Source organism: Cygnus olor, chromosome 1, assembly GCF_009769625.2.
Source record: "Cygnus olor isolate bCygOlo1 chromosome 1, bCygOlo1.pri.v2, whole genome shotgun sequence".
Taxonomy (NCBI): domain Eukaryota; kingdom Metazoa; phylum Chordata; class Aves; order Anseriformes; family Anatidae; genus Cygnus; species Cygnus olor.
Window position 1 is genome coordinate 6,894,573 of NC_049169.1, and position 20,229 is coordinate 6,914,801.

Here is a 20,229-nt window from a genome sequence, read left to right on the forward strand (position 1 = left end):
AATTCAAGTACTCTTTATTGGGCAGGTGGCTGCAAGTATAGACCTGGCTTCTGGTTTAACCTCCTCTGCTACCTCCCCAGTGGCACACTGGGGACATGTGAACCCAGGTTTCTCTCCACTAAAAATAGAAACCTACACATGGGGTCCCCGTACGTCACAGCAAGACAAGTAGCAAGAATAAATGAACTTCAACACTATTTAATTTTTAATTAGACCCCTTTTATCATATCCTTTGTAAAACTGGGGAGATTAACTTTTGCAGCCCTATTCTCACTTGGTTAAAAACCAATTAGCTGTCATACACAAGCCAAATGCATCCTTATTAGCAAGAATTTGTGCTAATTACTTTGTTATGGTTAAGTGACTTTTCAGCCACTTGGTGCATCAAGTTCAGGTCTACTTCGGACTCTGCAGTGATGTTGCCAAGATCTGAATCCAGCCAAGTGAGATTTCCAGCGGTCTTGCCTGATTAAATGTTTCAAGATTTGGCCTGGCTGAATTATGCCATGATTAATTCTCCCCGTTGGGTTTTGGAAAACGCTCTGGGAATTTTCGTTCTTTTCCATCCCTCTGCTTCTTTCCTGAAGATGGCGTGCACAGCAAGCCCAATAGCAGTCGAAGTAGACTTATTTTTGCCTCCGCTATCTGAGAAGATTCAAAATAAATCAAGCTTGAACATCAGTATCCTTCACTTAGTTTTAAAATGGCAGGCACAGTTACAGAGGACTGTGCTTTCCTCTGTCATTACGTGCTGTGCAGAGCGGTGGCTCTAGGATAGTCAGGAGTCCCACAGCTTTCACACCAGTGGCAGGAGACACAAATCTGCCCTGGAATTTGGCTTTCTCTACACCATGATTGAGGACAGTAGCTCATAATGAACACAAAGCGCTGTGATCGTCCTCTGAGATCAATCCCCTGCTGTGCAGAGCTTTCCTACTTACTCTCTTATGGTATAGGGTGTATATGACTCACCCGAGGGCTATTTGCACTTCCCACAGGCAACTGGGGGAGCAGCCTTCTGTGTAGGAGTGTCCTAATACAGCGATGATGAAACGTGGAAACCTGCCTAGCCTCTTACTTATCCTTCTGTCTTTCTAAATAAATAAAATAAATTGGCTTCCCAGTAGCTCAGTGGAGAGGAGGGGGGTTTCTGGCAGGTTTCTTCTGATGGGTTTGTCATGTGGCTCTTCATTGCAGACCAAGTGTTTGAGTCAGACCAGTACTGAGATGCCAGCTAGGGATTGCACAGGAGAATTGAGAGAGCTGGGCTGTCCATCGTGGTCTGCAGGACAGAAATATGCAAGATTGGGACTTGAAAGCACACATGCTGGGAGAAGCAGAGCAATTACTATCCCCCCTGCGCCCACAGACACTCCCACCACTTTTGGAGAGCATTCATGTTTCTCACTGTGGGATACAACTGCAGCTGGGCAAATCTGATGGCGTTGGACCCTAGCATGGCAGCGAGGAACTGTAATGGGCTTTAATTATCACACACACACTCACACTGACGGGATTCAATAGAGGCTTGTGATTTACCAGGCTGCCCAGCAACAATTTGAGATAGCCCCATCTGCAGCGCTGAGCATGCAAGGGACTCATCAAGCTCACTGGGAGGCAAAAAATTTATGCTCAGAATGCCATGTGTGCTTGGTTACCTGTTTGCTTTTCAGCTTTGCTTGTGGAAAAAAATGTGATTGTCCTCTGAGTACATAAATGATCCTCATTTTTGTGCCATTTCTTGTCCTTGCCGTCAGCAGTATGGGTCCGCCTCAGCTGTATGTACTGGCTTTTAGGACAAACCAATAACTAAAGATCCTGTGCAAGCCACTGCTTTGAGTCCCAGCTGTGTTACCTGGGTGAAAGTTACATTTATTTCCCATATGGTGGAATGAAATACTCAGTTTTGTTCCACCTCTCAGTCCCATGCTCCTCCAAACAGGCAGTTTTCCATGTTTCTGTGTAACTTCTGTGTGTGGGTGGTATAACATTCACCCTTCATTAGTATGTATTCAAACCAATGAAGGAGATAATAGTAGGCAACAACATTCCCGTGTCTGTGTCAAATGGATATTTCACGGATGGCAGAACTTTCTCTTCAGAAGTGTAGTATCTGCTGTCAGGTTGCAGATACCACCGAATGTATGCGTACATACTGCACTCATCCGAGAACCAGGAGGCTATGAAAAGAGCATTATACTCACTATTCACCCCTTCATTTGCTGTGAAGTAAATAAGAGCTTCAAATTTGGTGAGGCAAGGTACTGGGATAACCAACCTCCTCCCCAGGAGTGTCAGCCTTTAGGGCAGTGTTTTTCATGGGTTTTGCAAACCAAGCCTCTTTTTTTTTTTTTTTTTTTTTTTTTTTTTTTTTTTTTTTTTGTTAATTTTTCATTTGCATGAAACCTCATCAGAGTGAACCGCCTCAGCCCAGGAGCTGCTCACCACTTTTAATGGCATGTAGCTCCCACATCTCCTGGGCAAGGGAGTGGGAACCCGCTATAATTACTGGCTGCACATGTAAACCCACACTCCTCCACACTGGAAAAACAGTGCCGCTGCCAAGAGCTAAAAGATGGTTGGCTGCTTTTGGCTGAGATAAATCCCTGCAGCCACTACTTTTATCTTTTTCACCTTTAATGATTAATTCATCATTAATATTTGTTTTGATGTGTTTCGAATTAAACAGTCTGGAGGTTTTTTGCTCAAGCTTTGCAAGCCTTTCTGAGTGCTGCCAATTGTGAACCAGTGCTTGGAAACCCTCATTCCGATGGCTTGGTCTGCTTCTCATGGAAATTGGGGATATTCCTGCAATCAGGGATGGCACTTACGTAGGGATATCCCTGCTGGCTTATAAGCATGTGCAGGTCCTATTGTAGGAGTCCAAGCATGTTAGAAGGTTATTTGGTCCTAGTCTTCCTTCTAGAGCTGTGAGTTACTGCAATACAAGACCCAGAACTTGAATTTTGCTTTCTTTAAAGGCTACTGAGCAGCCTTCACATGAAAATACTCAAGACGAGCACTTATTTTCGTATCTAAAATAAGCAGTTGGACACAAGTTTGGTACCTAAGTCTGGGTGTGCAGTCCAAGAAACCCTCACTTTTAGTCTCAAAGTGCCTACACTCATTTGATGTTTGTATCGGATTACAATCAACATCAGTGCCTAGTGAAAACCCATGTGTCTGTGCCGGGGATGTTCAGCCTTTGTCTGAGCTTTGTTATGATCTGGAGATGAGGCAGAACAGGGCATAACCTCAGCCTGTGTCCCAGGGAGGCAGCAAAGCCTGTGGGCTCACTCCTTGCATGCTTAATGCACACAGCAGCACAACAGCTGGAGCCAGCTACTTCTTCAGAAACTGTCAGGATACTGCCTTCAGCATCCCTTTGGCATCGTGCCTGGTGGCTGGAAAGTGCCACCAGAATGAAAATACACATGCTGTGTGGCTGCGGAGGTTCATACAGCTCTCTCCCCTCCCTAGGAGGGAAACAAGCTATTTTTTAAGATGAGCAAAATTCCCCCTTTTTTCAAGCTGCACAGCAGAGCAGAGTAGTAAAGGAAGAATGCCACCATGCAGGCTGCTCATCAGCAAGTGCCCCTGGCAGTGAAGAAGCCAGACCAGTTTCTGCTCACAAGATCTGGAGAAATTAGAAATGAAAAGAAGGATTACATGGTTCAGGAGTACAAGATGAGGTAGGGCACAGAACAGAAATGGTGAGGTGTACGTGGGTAGGTTTTGTCACAGCCAGTTAGTGCTACAGCTGCTGAACTACAAAACTTAAGTTTCCAGCTGTGAAACGTCTCCAAGTTGACATCACAGTGAAATCTCAAAGAATATATTGTGAATATGGTACATAAGGCTGGCATTGGTGCTAGAAGAAGTGCAGTGCCGGGGAAGGAAGGCCATTGAAATGGTTGGAAAGATTTCTGGATCTTCACCCTTGAGGAGGAACGGGAGATCACAGAGGTGATGGGTAGGATCTGAAAGATGAAACGGAGAGAGAAGAACTTATATAAGCACGTGACAGAGTCTTCTGCCACATCCCCACCTTTTCCCCTTCTGGGCAGTTTGTGATACCCCTGGGCAAGCCCTGGAGAAGGCAGCTCCATGGATAGCAGAAACACTCAGCACCATGCTGGGACACACCTGCTTGAGACAAATCCCATCCCAGCTCATTTATTTACATACAGCAAATTACTTCTCAAATTGAAGTGCTAAATCATGAAACAACTAAACCAGAAAAAAAAATAAATAAATGGAAAATCATTGCCATCTTCTAAGGTTAATAGGAGAGGGCCTTTTGGTGGGCATCTGTCTTCTGAATTTTGGCTGCCCCTGCTTTCTTTGAATGCCTGCTATGGGCTGCTTGCCACTGGCTACCAGTACTGGGGCTGAGGGAAGATAAATGAACTGATTCATCCCACCACGTTGGCCTTTGAGTCCCATCTTCCAAGGCATCCAGGGTCTTTCTGTCATTGCAAGTTTTCCAAAGCAGACAGTATGACAATATTTCCTATCCACTCCAGTTAACATCACAGAAACACAGAGATCCTAAAGATGCTAGAGAAAATATTAACTTCCGTTCCATGTTATGAACAGTCTGTGGTTTGCAGACCACATGTGACCTCAAAGTTCAACTCTTTGGCCTTCCGACCACAGAGGGTTAGCTATTCTGCCATATGGGGACTGAACCATCTGGCTTTGAGCTGGAATTAGCTCTCCCTTGCCCAGTCGATAGATCCAGCAAGGCAAGGTGGGCAGTATGGGTGGGAACAAAAGGTTTTGCAGTGGAAGGAGATCAGAGGAGGTCAAAAATGCCATCTGGACATGAGACATGGTTAGCAATATTTCTATCTTTCTGCTCATAGATAGAGTTCCCTTTTATTCTAAATGCAAGGGAGTATTCAACACTGAATTCAATACTGAATTCAATACTGAATCCAGTAATGCTCCTCCAGATCTTTGTGATAAGAAAATTAAGGATATAACTTGAAAAAACAAAACAAAACAAAAACAAAACAAAAAAACCCCAGCTATCTAAGTGCAGTAGGGGAGAAAAGCAGGTGTTTTGGTTTTGTAAACTCTGTAGAGCCACTTTTGCTAAGAACAACAGACATCTGCCTGGTTTTGTTCACACCTCTGCTCTGTGTCTAGTGGAGGGTTCTCTAAGTTTCCCATTATTTGCATGTGTGTTTGTCAGTGAGATAGAGGTAGACCACTGAACTGAGATGCTGGAGACCACAGCCCCTTCAGTAGCCACAGAACCCATCACCGCTGCAGTGCCACGTGCACGTTGGCTGTTTGAGGGTGAAAGAGCTGCTATAAAGTCACCTTTTATAAGATGCCAGGAAATCCGTGGAGGAAAGAGACCTGATAAATATCAGCTGTGTGAAGAAGCCTGGACTGGAGCTTTCATTTCTTCTTTTCACACCAGAAAATCCACGTGGGAGGGAAACCTGGACGATGGGAGAAGTGTCAAGCCGAGCTCTGCTCATGCAAATAACAGTGAAGCTATATGGGGAATATCCATCTGCAAAATACCCACCCTGGAGGATGCTTGGGGACCGTGGGATAAGAAAGGAAGGGGATAGAGTTGGTGGTGTGGCTCCTTCCATCATTCATGTCCATTTGATTTTCAAAGATCCAAGTTATAAGAGACCTCGCGTGGAGAGGAGGCACCACAAATCCCACCGCTCTCTCTCAGAGCAGAAATTGTGATTTAAACACTTCCCTTGGCCAAGGGGTGAATTCTTCAAACCTGTAGCCCCATGCTGCTGGCAAAACCCCTTGCAGGGCATAGGTGGAAATAACTGATTATTCATTTGCAAAGACATTTGGTTACCCAAAGATACAAATCCTTACAGACTCGGGCTTTGTTAGTTTGGGCTTTTGCAAAATTATTTGTGCTTTCTTGTGGCATTTCATTCCTGACACGTGCTGTTCGTGGAGGTGCAGCATTAAATGTCATGTCTTGAGAATGTAACACTCTGACTCAAAAAGAGTTGTTACATGGGAAACCTGCCCTACTTAAACAGCTCTCGTGTTTGCCCAAGGTTTATGTACAGTTTTCTTCTAACTGATCCTCGTTTTCAATGTTAAATATGATAGATGTTAATATAAGTGATTCAATCACAGTTTGTAGCATGCCTTTGCAGCTAGGAGATTTAACGTGCTCTCCTGCCAGCTTGGCAGCCAAAGGAACAGCAAAATCTGGGTCCTTGGCTTTCATCTGTGCTGCCCCTCTAATTAATGATCCACAGCAATATGCAACCGCTTTTCTTTCATCTGCTTGGTCTCTGGGATGGTTGGGAGCCAGCAGAGGTGCACGGGAAGCTCAGTCATTAAAGGATTTAGCTTCCTTTATTGTACATCAACTTCCATATATCAATCCTTTGCTTAATAGCAACCTCCAGCTAAAGCCTGCAGAGTATATATTGATCTTTTTTTTTTTTTTTAATTATTTTTTTTGGTGAATGTTGAAGTGAGCTTTACCTGTTGGGGCTCATTCTGGTCCTGTGGCACTTCTGCCCTTCTGGTAGCAGTGAGTGGGACGTGGTAGCTCTGTGCTGTCCAGTACTGAGGGTGGATTTTGGCATCACTGGGGCTTCACGCCATGTGCTCATCATTACGATGCCACAGCACACCCAGCTCATCCAAATGCCACTCCTGGTCAGGTCAGGTCTTGTTTTATGGGCAGATTTCAGAGGAAGACGTTTCTGCATTTCAGCAGCACTGGGTGCTGTAGCAGTCAGGGAAAAATGACATGACCCCAAACACTCTTGCGCAACGACTCCACAGCAAGCAAAGGGGACCGGTCGGTGCTTGGTGCTCTGCAGCAGATCAAACGCTCTCCCGTCAGCCCTTGTTTGCACAGCTGCCATGCTCGGAAAAGCCACCTGAAGTCCTTGGTTGCTCTGTTCAGTTCATTCCTCTAAGTCCTAGCTAGCAATTAAATCATTGGTTCATATATGCTATAGTTTCTTATATTCAATTTATAAATACGTATATTAGATTATTAGATTATTAGATTCAATTATTATCTATGCATTAGATTTATATTTTTATTAGATTTTTATATTCTAGCTAATCTACAGTTTATAGTTCATGCATGTTATATTGCTCAGGTACAGCACTGCCCCTGTTTGCTCCTGTTGCTGACACCTCCATAGAAGCACATGAGCAGAATCACAGACTGGAAAGGCCAGAGGGAAAATCCTATAATTTTATTCAGTTGCATCTGCATCGTGCCTTGTGGCTCGTGTCTGCCTGCACAACTTTCAAACCAGTGCTGCTCTGAATCTGATGAATCCATAATTTCTTTTTCTAGGTTTTTACTAGGATTGATCACTCATATTTTTTTCTATACTTAAATTTCCCTGATTCTCACTTCCAGTTATTTTTTTCCCCTTCTTTGTCCCCTGGACTCCAGCAGGTCCTGGGTCTTGTAGCTGAATCTCATGGGAGGTGGCACCTTCCCTTTGTGTCAAACACAGGGGGATTTTGGGGGTCACAGTAGGGTGTAGGAGATGGAAGCAGTGTCTGGGATTTGCCAGGAAGGAGGGAGAGCAAGCCAGAAAAACATCAAGTGTGAGAAAGTGGAGGTTGAAAGAGTGATAAGGGAGATTTCCTCAGCTGGATGTTTCCTTGTTTGTAACAATTTATATAAACTGATCTAAAATGTTTTATCCAAGCCCAGGTTTTGATGTTTGCTTTTGGGGCATTGTCACCACAGTGCTCCTCCAGGAGAGGGAATTGGAATAATAAGGCTTTGGGTGATCTGCTTCGTCCTCCCATCAGATTGCAGAAAACCCTTTTAGCTTTTCTGCACACTGCCTTTCCTCTGCAAAGTGAGAACAGCACCTTTGAAAGAATAAACCCCAGCAGGTGCTGAGGAGCTTGGGTAGCTGGGCGAGTACTTCTGCTAAGAGAGATCACCATGGGGCTGCACGGAGGCATTCTGGGGGTTAGCAGCATGAATCCCCGAACCTCTGAGATTCACTTGATGCTTCTAAAAGGGGATAAAAGCAGAGTTAGTAAGCCATCCCCAAATCCCTCCTGATCTGTGACCATCAAGTAGCTGCCGCTGCATGGTGCTTTCCTTGGTTCTTGATTTGCCCAAGCATCTGTGCAAGCCAGGAGCATCCGTCCCCATTCCCCGTGGGTCTGGTGCTGCTGAGGAGTGCCTCACACCTTCTCTGCTCCCCTCCGCGTTTTGCAGGGTGGACAAAATGCGGCATCAGTAACACACCCGGTCAACAATCCCGAGGTGGTGTCGTAAAAAACGGTGTTGAGCCAGGGAGGCTTCATTATTTTGTAGCAGGGCTCTGGGCGATTGCTCTCCCATGTTTTAGAGTAAGGAAAGGGGTGCACGAACTTGTGCAGGTTGAGCAAAGAGCAGCAGCGGCTGCTGCTGGCTGCAGTGACCTCTGCTGGGAAGCACACAGCTGCTCGGCTTCAGTGGCCCAACCTGCAGCTGGATCTTACCCGTAGGCTTCTGCCCGAGCTAGCTCCATTGATTATTGCTATTTTCTAATTTTGAATTCCATTTTCCCTTAAATAGCATATCGTTCGGGATTCCCTCTGAGTATGGAAATGTTGTGCGAGCCAAGCGATGTGCGCTTTGGCAGGAATATTAAGCGCTGCGTAACGCCGAGGTGAAGGCCCGGCTGATCATGGGGAGGCTGAGGCAAAGCAGAAATAAATGCCTCTGACCGTCACAGAGAGCCCCTCCAGTGCCAATGGTCGATGGGGTGGCTGTTGTGCATGGCTGTGACCCCCAAGGATATCTTCTTCCAAATATCCTCATCGCTACAGGGTGACTCCTTTTATTCTTTGGGGGTGATTCAGCTTCTGCTGCCTTCTTTCCCTTTCTTCTTGGGTTTTCTATCCCCTGTCCCTCTCCTTCATTCTGCTTTCTTTTCTCTCCCTGAGTCTTTCACTGAGGAATCACTTTAAAGCTGAGCAAGTGCATCCGCCTTCAGACAGTGCAGCAGCAGCACGGGGCCCATTTGCTTTGCAAATGAGGAAAGGGAGAAGGTCTTGTGGCAGCCCTCAGCCTGCAGCGCTGTGTGTCTGATGGGCTCCTCTCTGCCCTCTGCCACCCCAACTGCTCGTCTTTGTGGGTGCTCCCCTCCGTTACCCATGGGCATGCGACCTCTAGGTGTTGCTGGCAGCTGCCTCACAGGGCTTGGGTTGAGTTTGGAGAACCTCCGAGGTTCCCAAAATAAAAAGGAGGCTCTCGAAATAGAAAATAAAAATAGAAATGCAAAGCGTTTGATTTGCCACACATATATAGAAAAGCATTAATATATGTGTGCGGTAAAAATGTGCTGCAGACTACGTTGGAGGCTTTAAACAGCTATCACTACTGATATTAAAACTACCTTCTCTGTCGTGATGGTATCAGGTACACAGACGATCACATGCCTGTGTGTGTGCATAAAGGAAAATGAATAAACTTACATAAGAGTTTCAATTAAAAGTGAATATTTGCTGGAAATGCCTTTTAGGAACTAAGAGTGCCTTCAGCTCACTGAAACAAAGCAAAACTGTCCTTGCCCTAATTGCAACCCTTAAGGGACTGTACAAAGCCAAGCAGGTGGTCTATTGGCTTCCTGCTGTCAATAAGAAGAACTTGATTTGTGATGCGGTCTACCAGGAAATTTTGCTAAAATATCAAGGGATTTTCCCAATACTTAAGCGAAGTGAAGAGCCTACTCATGTATTTATTGCTCTGACATCCTGTAGCGTATTGTATTTAGGCTCACTTGTTGTTTAAGTTAAATTTCCTGTACATGGAGGTCCTTATATGAATGCAGCTTTTGATGACTGATTGTGGGCATAAATTCAGGTCAGCCGTGATCTTTCTGGTGAATTCAGAGGAAATTGGATTAGTCTCTGTTCTTACGGGAAAGACCCTGCCAGGCGCAGGGGACCTTCTGCTCTCAGCATCATCACACAGACTTTGGGATGCTTGGGAGTGCTGAGGATGAGGTCTTGACACATAATTAAGCTTTTTAATTAATCTTCTTGAAACTTGAGACATGTAGAGAGTTCTGCATTTGCTGATAACGCACTTTTACCTTCTTTCTGAGCATGTCCGTATGTTTAATAAGCAGACTGTGCATGGCATTTCCCAGCTTTCTCTTGCTCTTAAAACAATTGTCTGTAATTGGTGTAATTAAAATTCTGCTCCTGGAGTTGTACTGGTTGTCTCTTTAGGGCTTGCACAAGTTAAATGCATCCTTTGGAAATTGTTTGTTAAGTATTTAAGGAGCAAACCCAGAGAGGCTTTGCTCTGAGTAGTTAATTATATGTATGTTTAGAGAGGTGATTTTTCTCTTTAAAGCTAGCATTTTGACAAACCAGAGGTCCTTGAGGCTTGGTGGGAATGATCCATGCCCTTCGCCCACCTGCTGGGCTCTATTTCAAACCTGGTTTCTGTTAGAAGTGAGGTTTATGTCATTGCATGATCTGCCTGTGCATGTCCCTGGTGAGAAGTGTCAGCGGAGGCTCAGCCCTTAGGAGACATCAGAAAATCCACGTGGCAGACCACCAAATTCAGTCACTTTTCAGAAATTCTGTGTTTATGTAACTGTGTTCAGAGGGAGAAGAAAGCAGCTCTGTGGAGACTGAAGCAATTCTTGGGGATGATGATTTGAAGGATTTCTTGTTCCATGTCATGAGGGTGTAGAAAACCTGCCTTTGGACAGAAAGCACGCGGTGCTTAGTAACACTGCAGCGAAATTTGGGCATGCAGACTGTGTGTGACATCAGAGTGGGCCAAATTCAGTGGGAAGGGGCATGGGGCTGTTGTATGGCCTCTGTACACATGCTCCAGCTTCTGCATGGGGGCAAATCCCTCCAGCCCGCACCCTGCCTCCATCCTCTTGTACCCAGCTTTGCCACTGTTTGGAAACTTCAACCTCTAAGCAACCATCTCCATTCATCTGACACAGGGTCTTTAGACCTCTAATGTCCCAAATACCTTACCATTGAACATTTTGACCTCGCAACAGATTGAGGGAATTTTCTGTGAGTAATAACAGAATTCTGGGCTGTAAAGCACTTGTGACTGTTTATTTCAGTCAAGATCCTATTTTATGGTGCTGATTGGAGCACTGGCAGTAGTGTCTAACTAAAAGTAGCCTTCTGTTTTGCAGCCCCTTTTAAAAAATCTCTATTTCATCTTTTACTTACTCATCTTATGTGTTTTTCAGGATCAAGCATGAAAATATAGTTGCCCTGGAAGACATCTATGAGAGCCCAAACCATTTATACCTGGTCATGCAATTGTAAGTACTTAACTTAATCAAGTTTCTGTGGCAAAATTGCCAACTCTTCTTGTTCTCATTTTGTTCTTTATCTCAAAAGATAAGTGGGAAGTATCTGTCTTGTGTGTTGCGGTCTGCAAAATCTCTGGCTGGTGGTTAAAATAAACCTTCAGGTGTGATGGGCTGTATTGTCGCAAAACTGGGAGCTGAGGTGTCTTGTGAATGGTCTTGCAGAAATTAAATCAGAGTAAACAGGGGATCCCTAAGGGATCAGAACTGGCCCTACGTACATGGAATTGCCACGCATGGTTTAGTCCTCTGTTGTCTCAACAGATACATGGTCTGTCCTGAGCAAGAACTAACCCAAGATGCCACTATGTGCATGGGTGGTAGATTTGCAAGAAAGCTTGTCTCAGCAGCAGGACCATCTCATAGCATGTTCCTTGACATGTGTCTCTCACCAGAGTCCCTCTTGTTCCCCATTTTCCCCCCACGTTCTAAGAAGAACAGGACCCCATCAGGTACGTGATGTGTTGTGGCTGACCTAGCACTCCTGTCATATCCACTTGGTGGGGAGGAAGGAAGTGATGCTCATGCTGCTTTTTTTTTTTTCTTTTCTTTCTGAAATCAATTACAAAATATGACAGGAAGTTAAATTTCATCTTAACATCTTGCCTCTCTCTTCCTCAATGACGAGGTCACCTGAAACAAGAGCAGAGCAGATATAGGGCAGAGGGAAAAAGTGCATCTGTGAAGAGTCAGGTGTGCTATAGGGGAGCTTGGAGCATCTGACAGAGGCAGCTCTGGAGTTAAATACCCTGCAGGAAGCTGTTGGGGACCAGATGTCATTAGTAGCTATCCTGCTGGCAGTGTGGGAGAAATAGTGCCCTACACATTTTTAGTTTGTGTTTGTAGTCCTACGTTTCTGCCCAAAATGCTGCAAAACAATTTGCACAGGCACGTCAGTGTTATGCAAATTCCAGCATGCCAGCTGGATTGTGGGAAGTACCAGTTTCATGACCAGCTGATTACAAATCCTTATTTGTGTTTCGGTAATTACTCCTAGTTATTATTAACTTGCTTAATGTAGAGTAACCCTCACTTTTCCAAATTTCTTATGTCCATATCATTGGCTTATCTAAGATGTAGGGCTGTAATTGTAGGTAACACTGAATATGTTAGTATAAACAGAAAGGAATAGAATAGTTCAGCTGGAAGGGACCTTCAGAGATCACCTCGTCCAACTGCCTGACCAACTCAGGGCTAACCAAAAATTAAAGAGTATCATGTAGGGCATTGTCCAGATGCCTCTTGACCACTGACAGGCACAGGGCATCAGCCACCTCGTCAGGAAGCCTGTGCCAGTGTGTGACTGCCCTCACATTAAAGAATTTTTTCCTAATGTCCAGGCTGAAACTGCCCCAGTGCAGATTTGTGTCATTCCCATGTGTTCCCATGTGCATTGCTGGTGACCAGGGACAAACTACTTGCTCCCAATTCAACATTTAGCTAGGAAACTATTCCTCCAGTCATAGCTGTGTTTGTAAACCCAGACAAATTATTATTTCCCAAGGACCAAGCATTTAGCTGTTGTAAAGAGACATGGTTTCACCAAAGAGCATGGTGGTGGGACGTCTGGCTGAAGTCAGCAGCTGGGAACCCTGGAGAGCTCAGGGCTGTGGCTCCTTCTTCAGCTGGAATGAAGAATCAAAATTTTGGGAACATTTTGTTTGAATTTGGGCACATATCTGAGTGTGACCAAGTGACAGCAATGTAAACTCCCACTCATGCAGAGCTTGTGTGATGAAACTCGTATGTGTTGTGCACTTATTCAGCCTCAGCTATGGGGTAAAACATATTAGCTTAAGATTCTTTTATTAAAGACAGTTAATACTGTGTCAGGTTGTTTTTATCCCTACTCACTGCTGCAAATCAAGACAAGGCTGCGTTGACCTGTGTTCTGCACAGGCTATATCCTACGAATAATCTTCTGCGCTCTTTTTGAAAAGGGTTGTGCAGTGCCAAGGTGGAGAGGATGAGAGCATGGTCATCCTCGTCACCGTGGGCGTCACATCAAGGATGGTGCAACCTCTGCACCCCCCCTTCTGTTCTGAGTTTCCATCAATAGCTGGGATTTGGGGCTGCATCTCTGCAAAGTTCAGAAGACTCAGAATCAATTCTGCATGCCTCCTTTCCCAGTTTCCATCAGGGAGAAGGCATGCATGAATAATCTCTTGTTTCCAAGGTAACACCAACTTGTTGATACAATAGCTCCGAAGCATTGCATGGCATGAGGTATCTATTTGTTTACATCTCTGCCCTATTTATTATTAGATTCCTTGTGGGTTTTTTAGCTTCTGATTTTTTTTTGTATAATTCTCCTAATCGAGGCAACGGTTATGAGCTTTTAAAACTGGGGTTTGGTGTGAAGTAGAAGTGGTTGTGATCAAGCAGGTTCCTGGAAGCCCCATTAAGATAAAAATAATAGGGGGTAAAATTAGGACCAAAGATCTGTATCATGCGCAGAGCAGATCTCAAATCCACATGCCCTTCTCCGCGACTCACTGCTTTCTAAGTGGGCACTTACTCACAATTGCCAAAGGAGATTTTCTGTTGCACAGGCAGCATTTTCATCACCAGCCTTCAGAGCACTCCTTGCAGTTTTGGGGGAAATCCACGTTTACAGCCCCTGAGCATCTCATAGCTCACCGTGGGAGAAGGCTGTTGGAAGCACTCCATACCCCTGTATATGTTTACCCTCTAGTACATCTGCTATTACTTGAAAGCCATGCTTGTTAGCCAGCCATCCTAAAGGATAAATATTGCACCTCGTTTACTCTGTCAAAGATATGGGCAGGCACAGGTGGCAGTGTCTGTGCTGGAGCTCGTAGGAAAGGAGGCGAAGAGGCGGCTGTCTGCATCTACTTGACGCTTGATCTATTCCTGCAAGTCCCTCTGGGAGCTGTTCCCAGGGTTAGGTAGCTGTTGTTGAATGTCCTGTGTGTTTCCTGGCATGTTCTTGTGGAAATCTCATCTCCAGCTTCGGTTTCAAGCCCTTACTTTTACATACTTTTTATACAAGCCATCATAAAACTGTTTTTTGTCCCAGCCCTGTTACTGCAAGGTAGACCAGAGACCAGCTCAGGGATCTCCAGATCTGACAGCACAGATTTTCACGTGCTGTCTCGAGGCATTTACCTGTTTCTTAGAAATGGCTGGGCCATTATTCCTTCTTTTATTTACCTCAAATACAGGATACCTCAATCCAAGAACAAAGACAAACACCAAAATACTCTGAAGTTTTCATTCGTTCTGGATGCTGGGTGAGATTTCCCCAGAGGATATCAGGGAAGACGGGAAAATAAAGTAATTTCAGAAATAAAAGCTCTATTGAACTATGTCTTGACAACAGTAAACTTTGTTAGTGAGCAATTGCAGGTTGCTACTGGATCCACCTGGTAAGAATTACCCCACCTGTATTCTAAACTCTCTGCCTCGCTTCATCTTGCCAGTATAAGGAAATTTCCTGTTGTGGTTAGTATTGTTACATGCTAACATTTCGTTGGCATAAACGGTCTCTTTGGATATTGATGATTCATCCTCTGCATGCTGGAAAGCCATGCGTAAAAACGGATTTACATAAACACGCATTTTCCATCTAAGTGCTATGGGACCGTCTGGATGCGCTGTTTCAGAAGGTGCTGCCCGTGCAGGTCAGAGCAGATCCCCAAAGCTCGGCTCTGACTTCATCCGTATTGTTTGACTGCATCAGGGCGTGAAGCAGCAAAGTTTGGTCTCCTGAAGGTCTGTGTGTGCCCTCCATTGGGCATGGGCCATGCACGAGTCCCCTCCACGCCTCCATGGAGATGCGTTGCTCACTGCCACGGCCAAGGTGCTGGAGATGTTGCCTCTCCAAAAGGATATGGGCCACGTTAAAAATCAATGGAGATGCTCTCCTTGCTCTCCTTTATTCAGCCGTTTGTTTAAAATGTGTGAGAACGTAATGTTTTTGGTATCTCCAATCTTCTGATGAAGTTGAAATTTGCCCGATGGGTCAGAAGTCAGGAGGGTTGACAAAATGAGAGGGACAGACATCAACAACATGTGCCTCACTTCCCTTGGAAAACTGGCTAAAAAAAAGGTCTAACAGGCACCTCCAAAGCTTATGGCATTCACCTGGCCTGTCCTTAAAAATCTCCAGTCACACTGTCCCCAGGGAATCGACACCGTTGCTTAGTGCTGATGGGTATGGAGCATTCCCTAATTACTACATCTTCCAGGCTGCGATTTAAACTTGTGCTGGAAGTCTTATTTCTCTAATTCCTTCTGAAGGTAACAAGGCTGTTCAAATGGCTAAAGGTTACTCTAGCAGGCCCTGCACGTGGCTAGGTAAAGTACTGATTGAATCTCAACACCTACCTTGGAGTTTCTCTGCACTTTTTTCACACCAAACATAGTGCCAAATTCAGAGAAGTTTCTAATACCAGGGGCTCAGGGCATGCTCCGGTGAAGCTCTGCAACATCAGAGCTAAGTTTTGAGATGTTTCAGAAGGACATGGGGGTTTCTAGCAGCACTAATGTCTCAGAGCTGAGAAGAAAGGGAGGCAGGTACATGGTTCAGGGTCTGGTTTGAGATCTTCGGGATCCTGAGAAGCGAAAGCTCCATCAGTGGGCTCCTTCAACCCAAGAGTGACCTTCTCTGTAGAAGGGCTGTTTTACCCAGATCCTGTCAGTCTGTGTTCCTGATTCCCAAGGAAGCTGGAGGATTTCCCCCAAATGAGGTTGTCTGAGGCCATGTTGTCACTGCTCAGGACAAGTTTTTATGGAGAGCAGCCTGCTGCAGCTGACCCGGAAATGCTTCTCCCCACCTCTGCAAAAAACAGCCCAAACTGAGCTTAATATCCTGACCTCAGGGGTTTTCCAGCTTGACATCTTAATTCTGCTGAGTTATTCAGATTTCCAGCACAGAAAAGCCAAGGTGATGGGGGCTCCCCCAGAGCTCATACACAGAGAGCCCAGTCTTTTGCAGGCCCAGGGTTTCAGTGCTCCATTTCTGCTGTTTATCAGCTTTCCCCTGCCACACGTGAGCTTGTTGTAACCCTGCAAGAGAGGTATCTTAGACAGACATGCACCTACCTGCAGTACAATCTACAGAAGTTTTTATTATTACTGGAACCTACAGCGCTTGTGATTTTGCTTTCCACCTGTATGCTTTGCAAATAAGCTTGCAAGGCAAGTGGAGTGCTAAGCTGTGATTAAGTGCTGAATTCCCTTTGTTTTTTTTTTGAAAGCCAAATGCCTGAGCACACTCCAAGAGCAGCAGAGCATGGACAGGCTTTGCAAGTGACATTTCAATGAAAATATTCAGCCTCCAAGAAAAACAACAGACAATTGAGGGAAGTGCCTTGTTTGCCAGGTTCCTTAAGGAGCCTAGCAAGGACGCGCTGTGTTACAAAACAGTGATACTTACGCCAAGCCGCTATCGCATCAGGATGCTAATTAAAGCAAAACATAGATCTGCTGCACCGCATTCCTTAGATGGGATTTATTCCGTACTTGGTTTTTGTGCCCATAAAGCGTTATGTAAAAGACAGAAGGAAATATCCCTTCATTCACAATGAGACTTATATGAACAAGAAAAGCCAGCTTAGTTCTTTAGCAGCAGAAAATACTTATGTCCAAGCAGCTGAGAGAAGCCCCTCACAACACTGCTTTCTGCGGATGGTGTATATATTATCATTATTAATAATTTTAATAATGGGAACAGGAGAAACAACTCCAGAAGTGAACAACTCTGGAGCTGATTGACTGGGGGATTCACTTGGTTTTGTGTGATAGGATGGGTTATTTCCAATACTCTTGGCTCATATGAGGCATTTCAAATTAATGCCTGGTACCCACTGAAAATGCACTGGGTCTATGTTGAAAGGATTGCATCCATGCTTCTGGCACCTCATCATGCTGCATGGGAATAAGATGATAAATTTATGTGGCAGTTGGCTCTCAGAGGGTTTATTGACTAGCACACTTTATGGAGGGGCCAGGGAAAGACCTGCTCTCAGTTCCTGGTCAAACAAATATTCATGAATTTTACCTTTTTTTTATTATTTATTTATTTATTTTTGAGCAAATGTTGCCTATGAACTACAGCATGAGGAAGGCTGGTGCACATCTAGGCACACCAGGAAGGAGACTGCAAGTTGCCAAGCGAGCTTTGCTTGGATTTTGACAAGGTTGAGCAGAGCTTTAGGGGCTCTAGTTAGAAAGACTTCGTTTTGACACAGCTTGTGGGGTGAAGCATCAGTGATGTGGGCAAAAAAGCCTTTGGGAGTTGGCAGTGGAACAAGAAATGGCACTAGCTATGTCCTATGGTTGAGAAAAAGCCTTTTGGTGTTTCTATGGACCAGAGTTTTTTGAACAGGGGATAGGATGCTGCACAAGGAACAGCTCTCCAAGGATGGATCCAGCTGGTGAACACAGAAAATGAAGTGGGACAGCAGCAACAAGGTTGAGTATGTGTGGCTTGACTTGGAGAACCAGGCATGACTGTGGGAGAAGTGCTCAGAAAAATGAAGCCTAGGCTCATCACAGCCTTCGATATGGACATATTGCAGGTGTGCACCCAGACTGCAGAGCTGGGATGTTAGACTCTGAAATCTCCCTCACTGCTTGGGCATGTACAACACAGGTTTTGTTTTCAGACCGTTTCTAGTGCTTAATGCAGTCAGAGCATGGGCTATCAGTATAGCTCAAAAAAGGTATGTTTAAAAAAAAAAAGCATGCCTTATCAAGGTCTTCAAAGACTTATTGACTGAATAACACAGGTCACCCCGTTGCAAGGTTAAGGGAATTAATCTCACTGTACTTCAGTACTTTCCCACAAGAGCTTTGCAAGTGCTGAGCAATTCATAAACTGACCCCTGGCATCATGCCCCTGGGAAATGGGTGGTAGTTATTAATCCAGCATCAAGTTCACATTTTTTAATTTTGGGAGATGAGATTATTACATCAGTTGAGTTACGCTGGTAAGTGCTCAATAGGAAGGAGTGCACCTCCTTTTCCAGTGGTTGGGGGGTTATAAGCAGACCAGGAAAGATCAATGTCAAGGCAGAGATCAGGGCATGAACAGATTTGTTGGTAACATTGATAGACCACAGAGTGATCTCCAAGATAAATTCTAGACACCTGCAATTGCCAGGATTGGATATGGTCCTAAAAGTGCAATACGTGCTCATCAGCTGGTCCTAGCTGCCCTGAGGACTTGGGCTTCTGTTTGCTTGTGGCTCTGGCAGGACTTTTAGTAGCTCCTGCTCCCCTGTCCTCTCCAAACAAAGCACCTTCTCCTGGGAATGGCACTGAACAGCAGCCCTGTTGCTTCCTTGCAACTGTTTTATGTCTAAGGATTTCAGCCCTGGTTAGGAGCAGGACATTTTACAGTCCTCGTACATCAGTGTAGCCTTCCCTCAGAGAGAGAGAAATGAGAATCTTCTTCTTGGGGACTGTGAAGGACTTTCTCATGATGATTTCCAAAACCTTTTGTAGGCAGTCACCTTCAAGAGGTGTAGACAAATGCCAGTGTCCTTGCTCCTAAAATTGCACTCTTTATCAATAGCTTAGTATGAAGAGTCTCATATGGACTCTGACACATTAGCAAGGCAACACTGAATTTTTTTATTTTCAATCAAAGCGCTGTGCTACACCTCATGAGGAGTGATCCTTTTTCTTCTGTAGCCTTGGGAATGAAGAGAGAACAGAGAAATTTTTCCACATTTTCCTTGAACAGACACCGTTGTAATGTTTCCTTTTGCAGAAATGTGAACGATTCAGATGAAAATGGATCTTTTCTTTAAGAGATTTATTGTTGTGAAACTGCTCTTGTCAATAAAGATAACAAGAGGTTTGTCCAAACCTCCCAATAAACCTTGTTCTAAAGTATTATTCTTAAAAGTTGCAGAAAGACTTGGAGGGCTCATAAATCAGACGGGCATACAATTATCTTCGGGTGAATACAGTAAAGAGTCCTTTTTGAGGGTACTCATTCAGGGCCATTCCTCCTCCTTACTGCAAACCCTACCACACTCCCCAAAGAAGGGAATGAGGGAAGGGAATGAGCCCAAAATGAAAAACTTGCTTGGCGTAATGTCCAGTCTCCAGCAAGGACTGGCACCAAATCCTTAAGGCAAAAGTATGTGAGTTGATTGTTGCTTTTTTTTTTTTTTTTACAGCGGTAGCAAAATTTTGGCAGTATCGACTTGAGTCTCTTCCATCAGCAGCTCCTTTGCTAACTCCCCACTGCAGCTGGGCACAGGGGCATACGTGCCCCTATTGTATAGCTTGGGCTGGCGTAGGCAATTTGCAGGGCAGCAATATATATCCGCCAGCAACCCTTTATAATATCACTGCTTCTCTGAGAGCAGGAGTGGGGCCTTTCTCTCCGAACAGCAGGCAGGTGGCTATTTAGAGCCCTAGCAATTTACACTCCATTCTGTTGGCTTTGGATAACCATCTCATTTCTTTCATGCCTTGCCCACAAGTTTCATCACCGCCGATGTTTGTGTAGTAACTGAATTGCTCTCGCACATTTAGTTCTGCATCTCTTGGTACCTGGTAATTTACACTGTGGTGCACTTACTGCCTGCACTAAAATCAATTAAATAGCTGGTGTTGGCTTCAGGAGGAAGGGGCTTTGCAGCAAGGCAGATAATAAACGTTAAATCTATATATGCCCCAGCATGAGAATTCATTATGAGATGGTAGGATGCCTCTTGGGCACTATGCGGAGGCATTCTGATTAAATAGTTACACGCCCTTAAACAGAAAAGGACTTTCATAACAACCTGGAAAGCTTTGAATTGAAATAACATGGCACTGAAGCAAAATGCAAAATTAAAATCACTGCTCACAGGTTTGTTCTTTAGCGTGGTGGCACTGTTATTAAAAGTTGTTTTTCCCTCTG

At 44.7% G+C, this 20,229-nt stretch overlaps 1 protein-coding gene across 6 annotated transcripts in view; it reads left to right on the top strand.

Annotated features, from left to right (window-relative positions):
* CAMK1D (calcium/calmodulin dependent protein kinase ID) overlaps positions 1–20,229 on the top strand; it is a 219,533-nt gene that overhangs the window by 121,278 nt on the left and 78,026 nt on the right. For 5 of the 6 annotated variants that reach the window (XM_040547397.1, XM_040547406.1, XM_040547415.1 and 2 more), the window contains exon 3: positions 11,220–11,294. In XM_040547397.1, the coding sequence (XP_040403331.1) occupies positions 11,220–11,294 (75 nt within the window). Of the gene's footprint in view, positions 1–5,974; positions 5,980–11,219; positions 11,295–20,229 lie in introns of those variants that run through there. The other variant, XM_040547425.1, reaches the window with a different exon arrangement.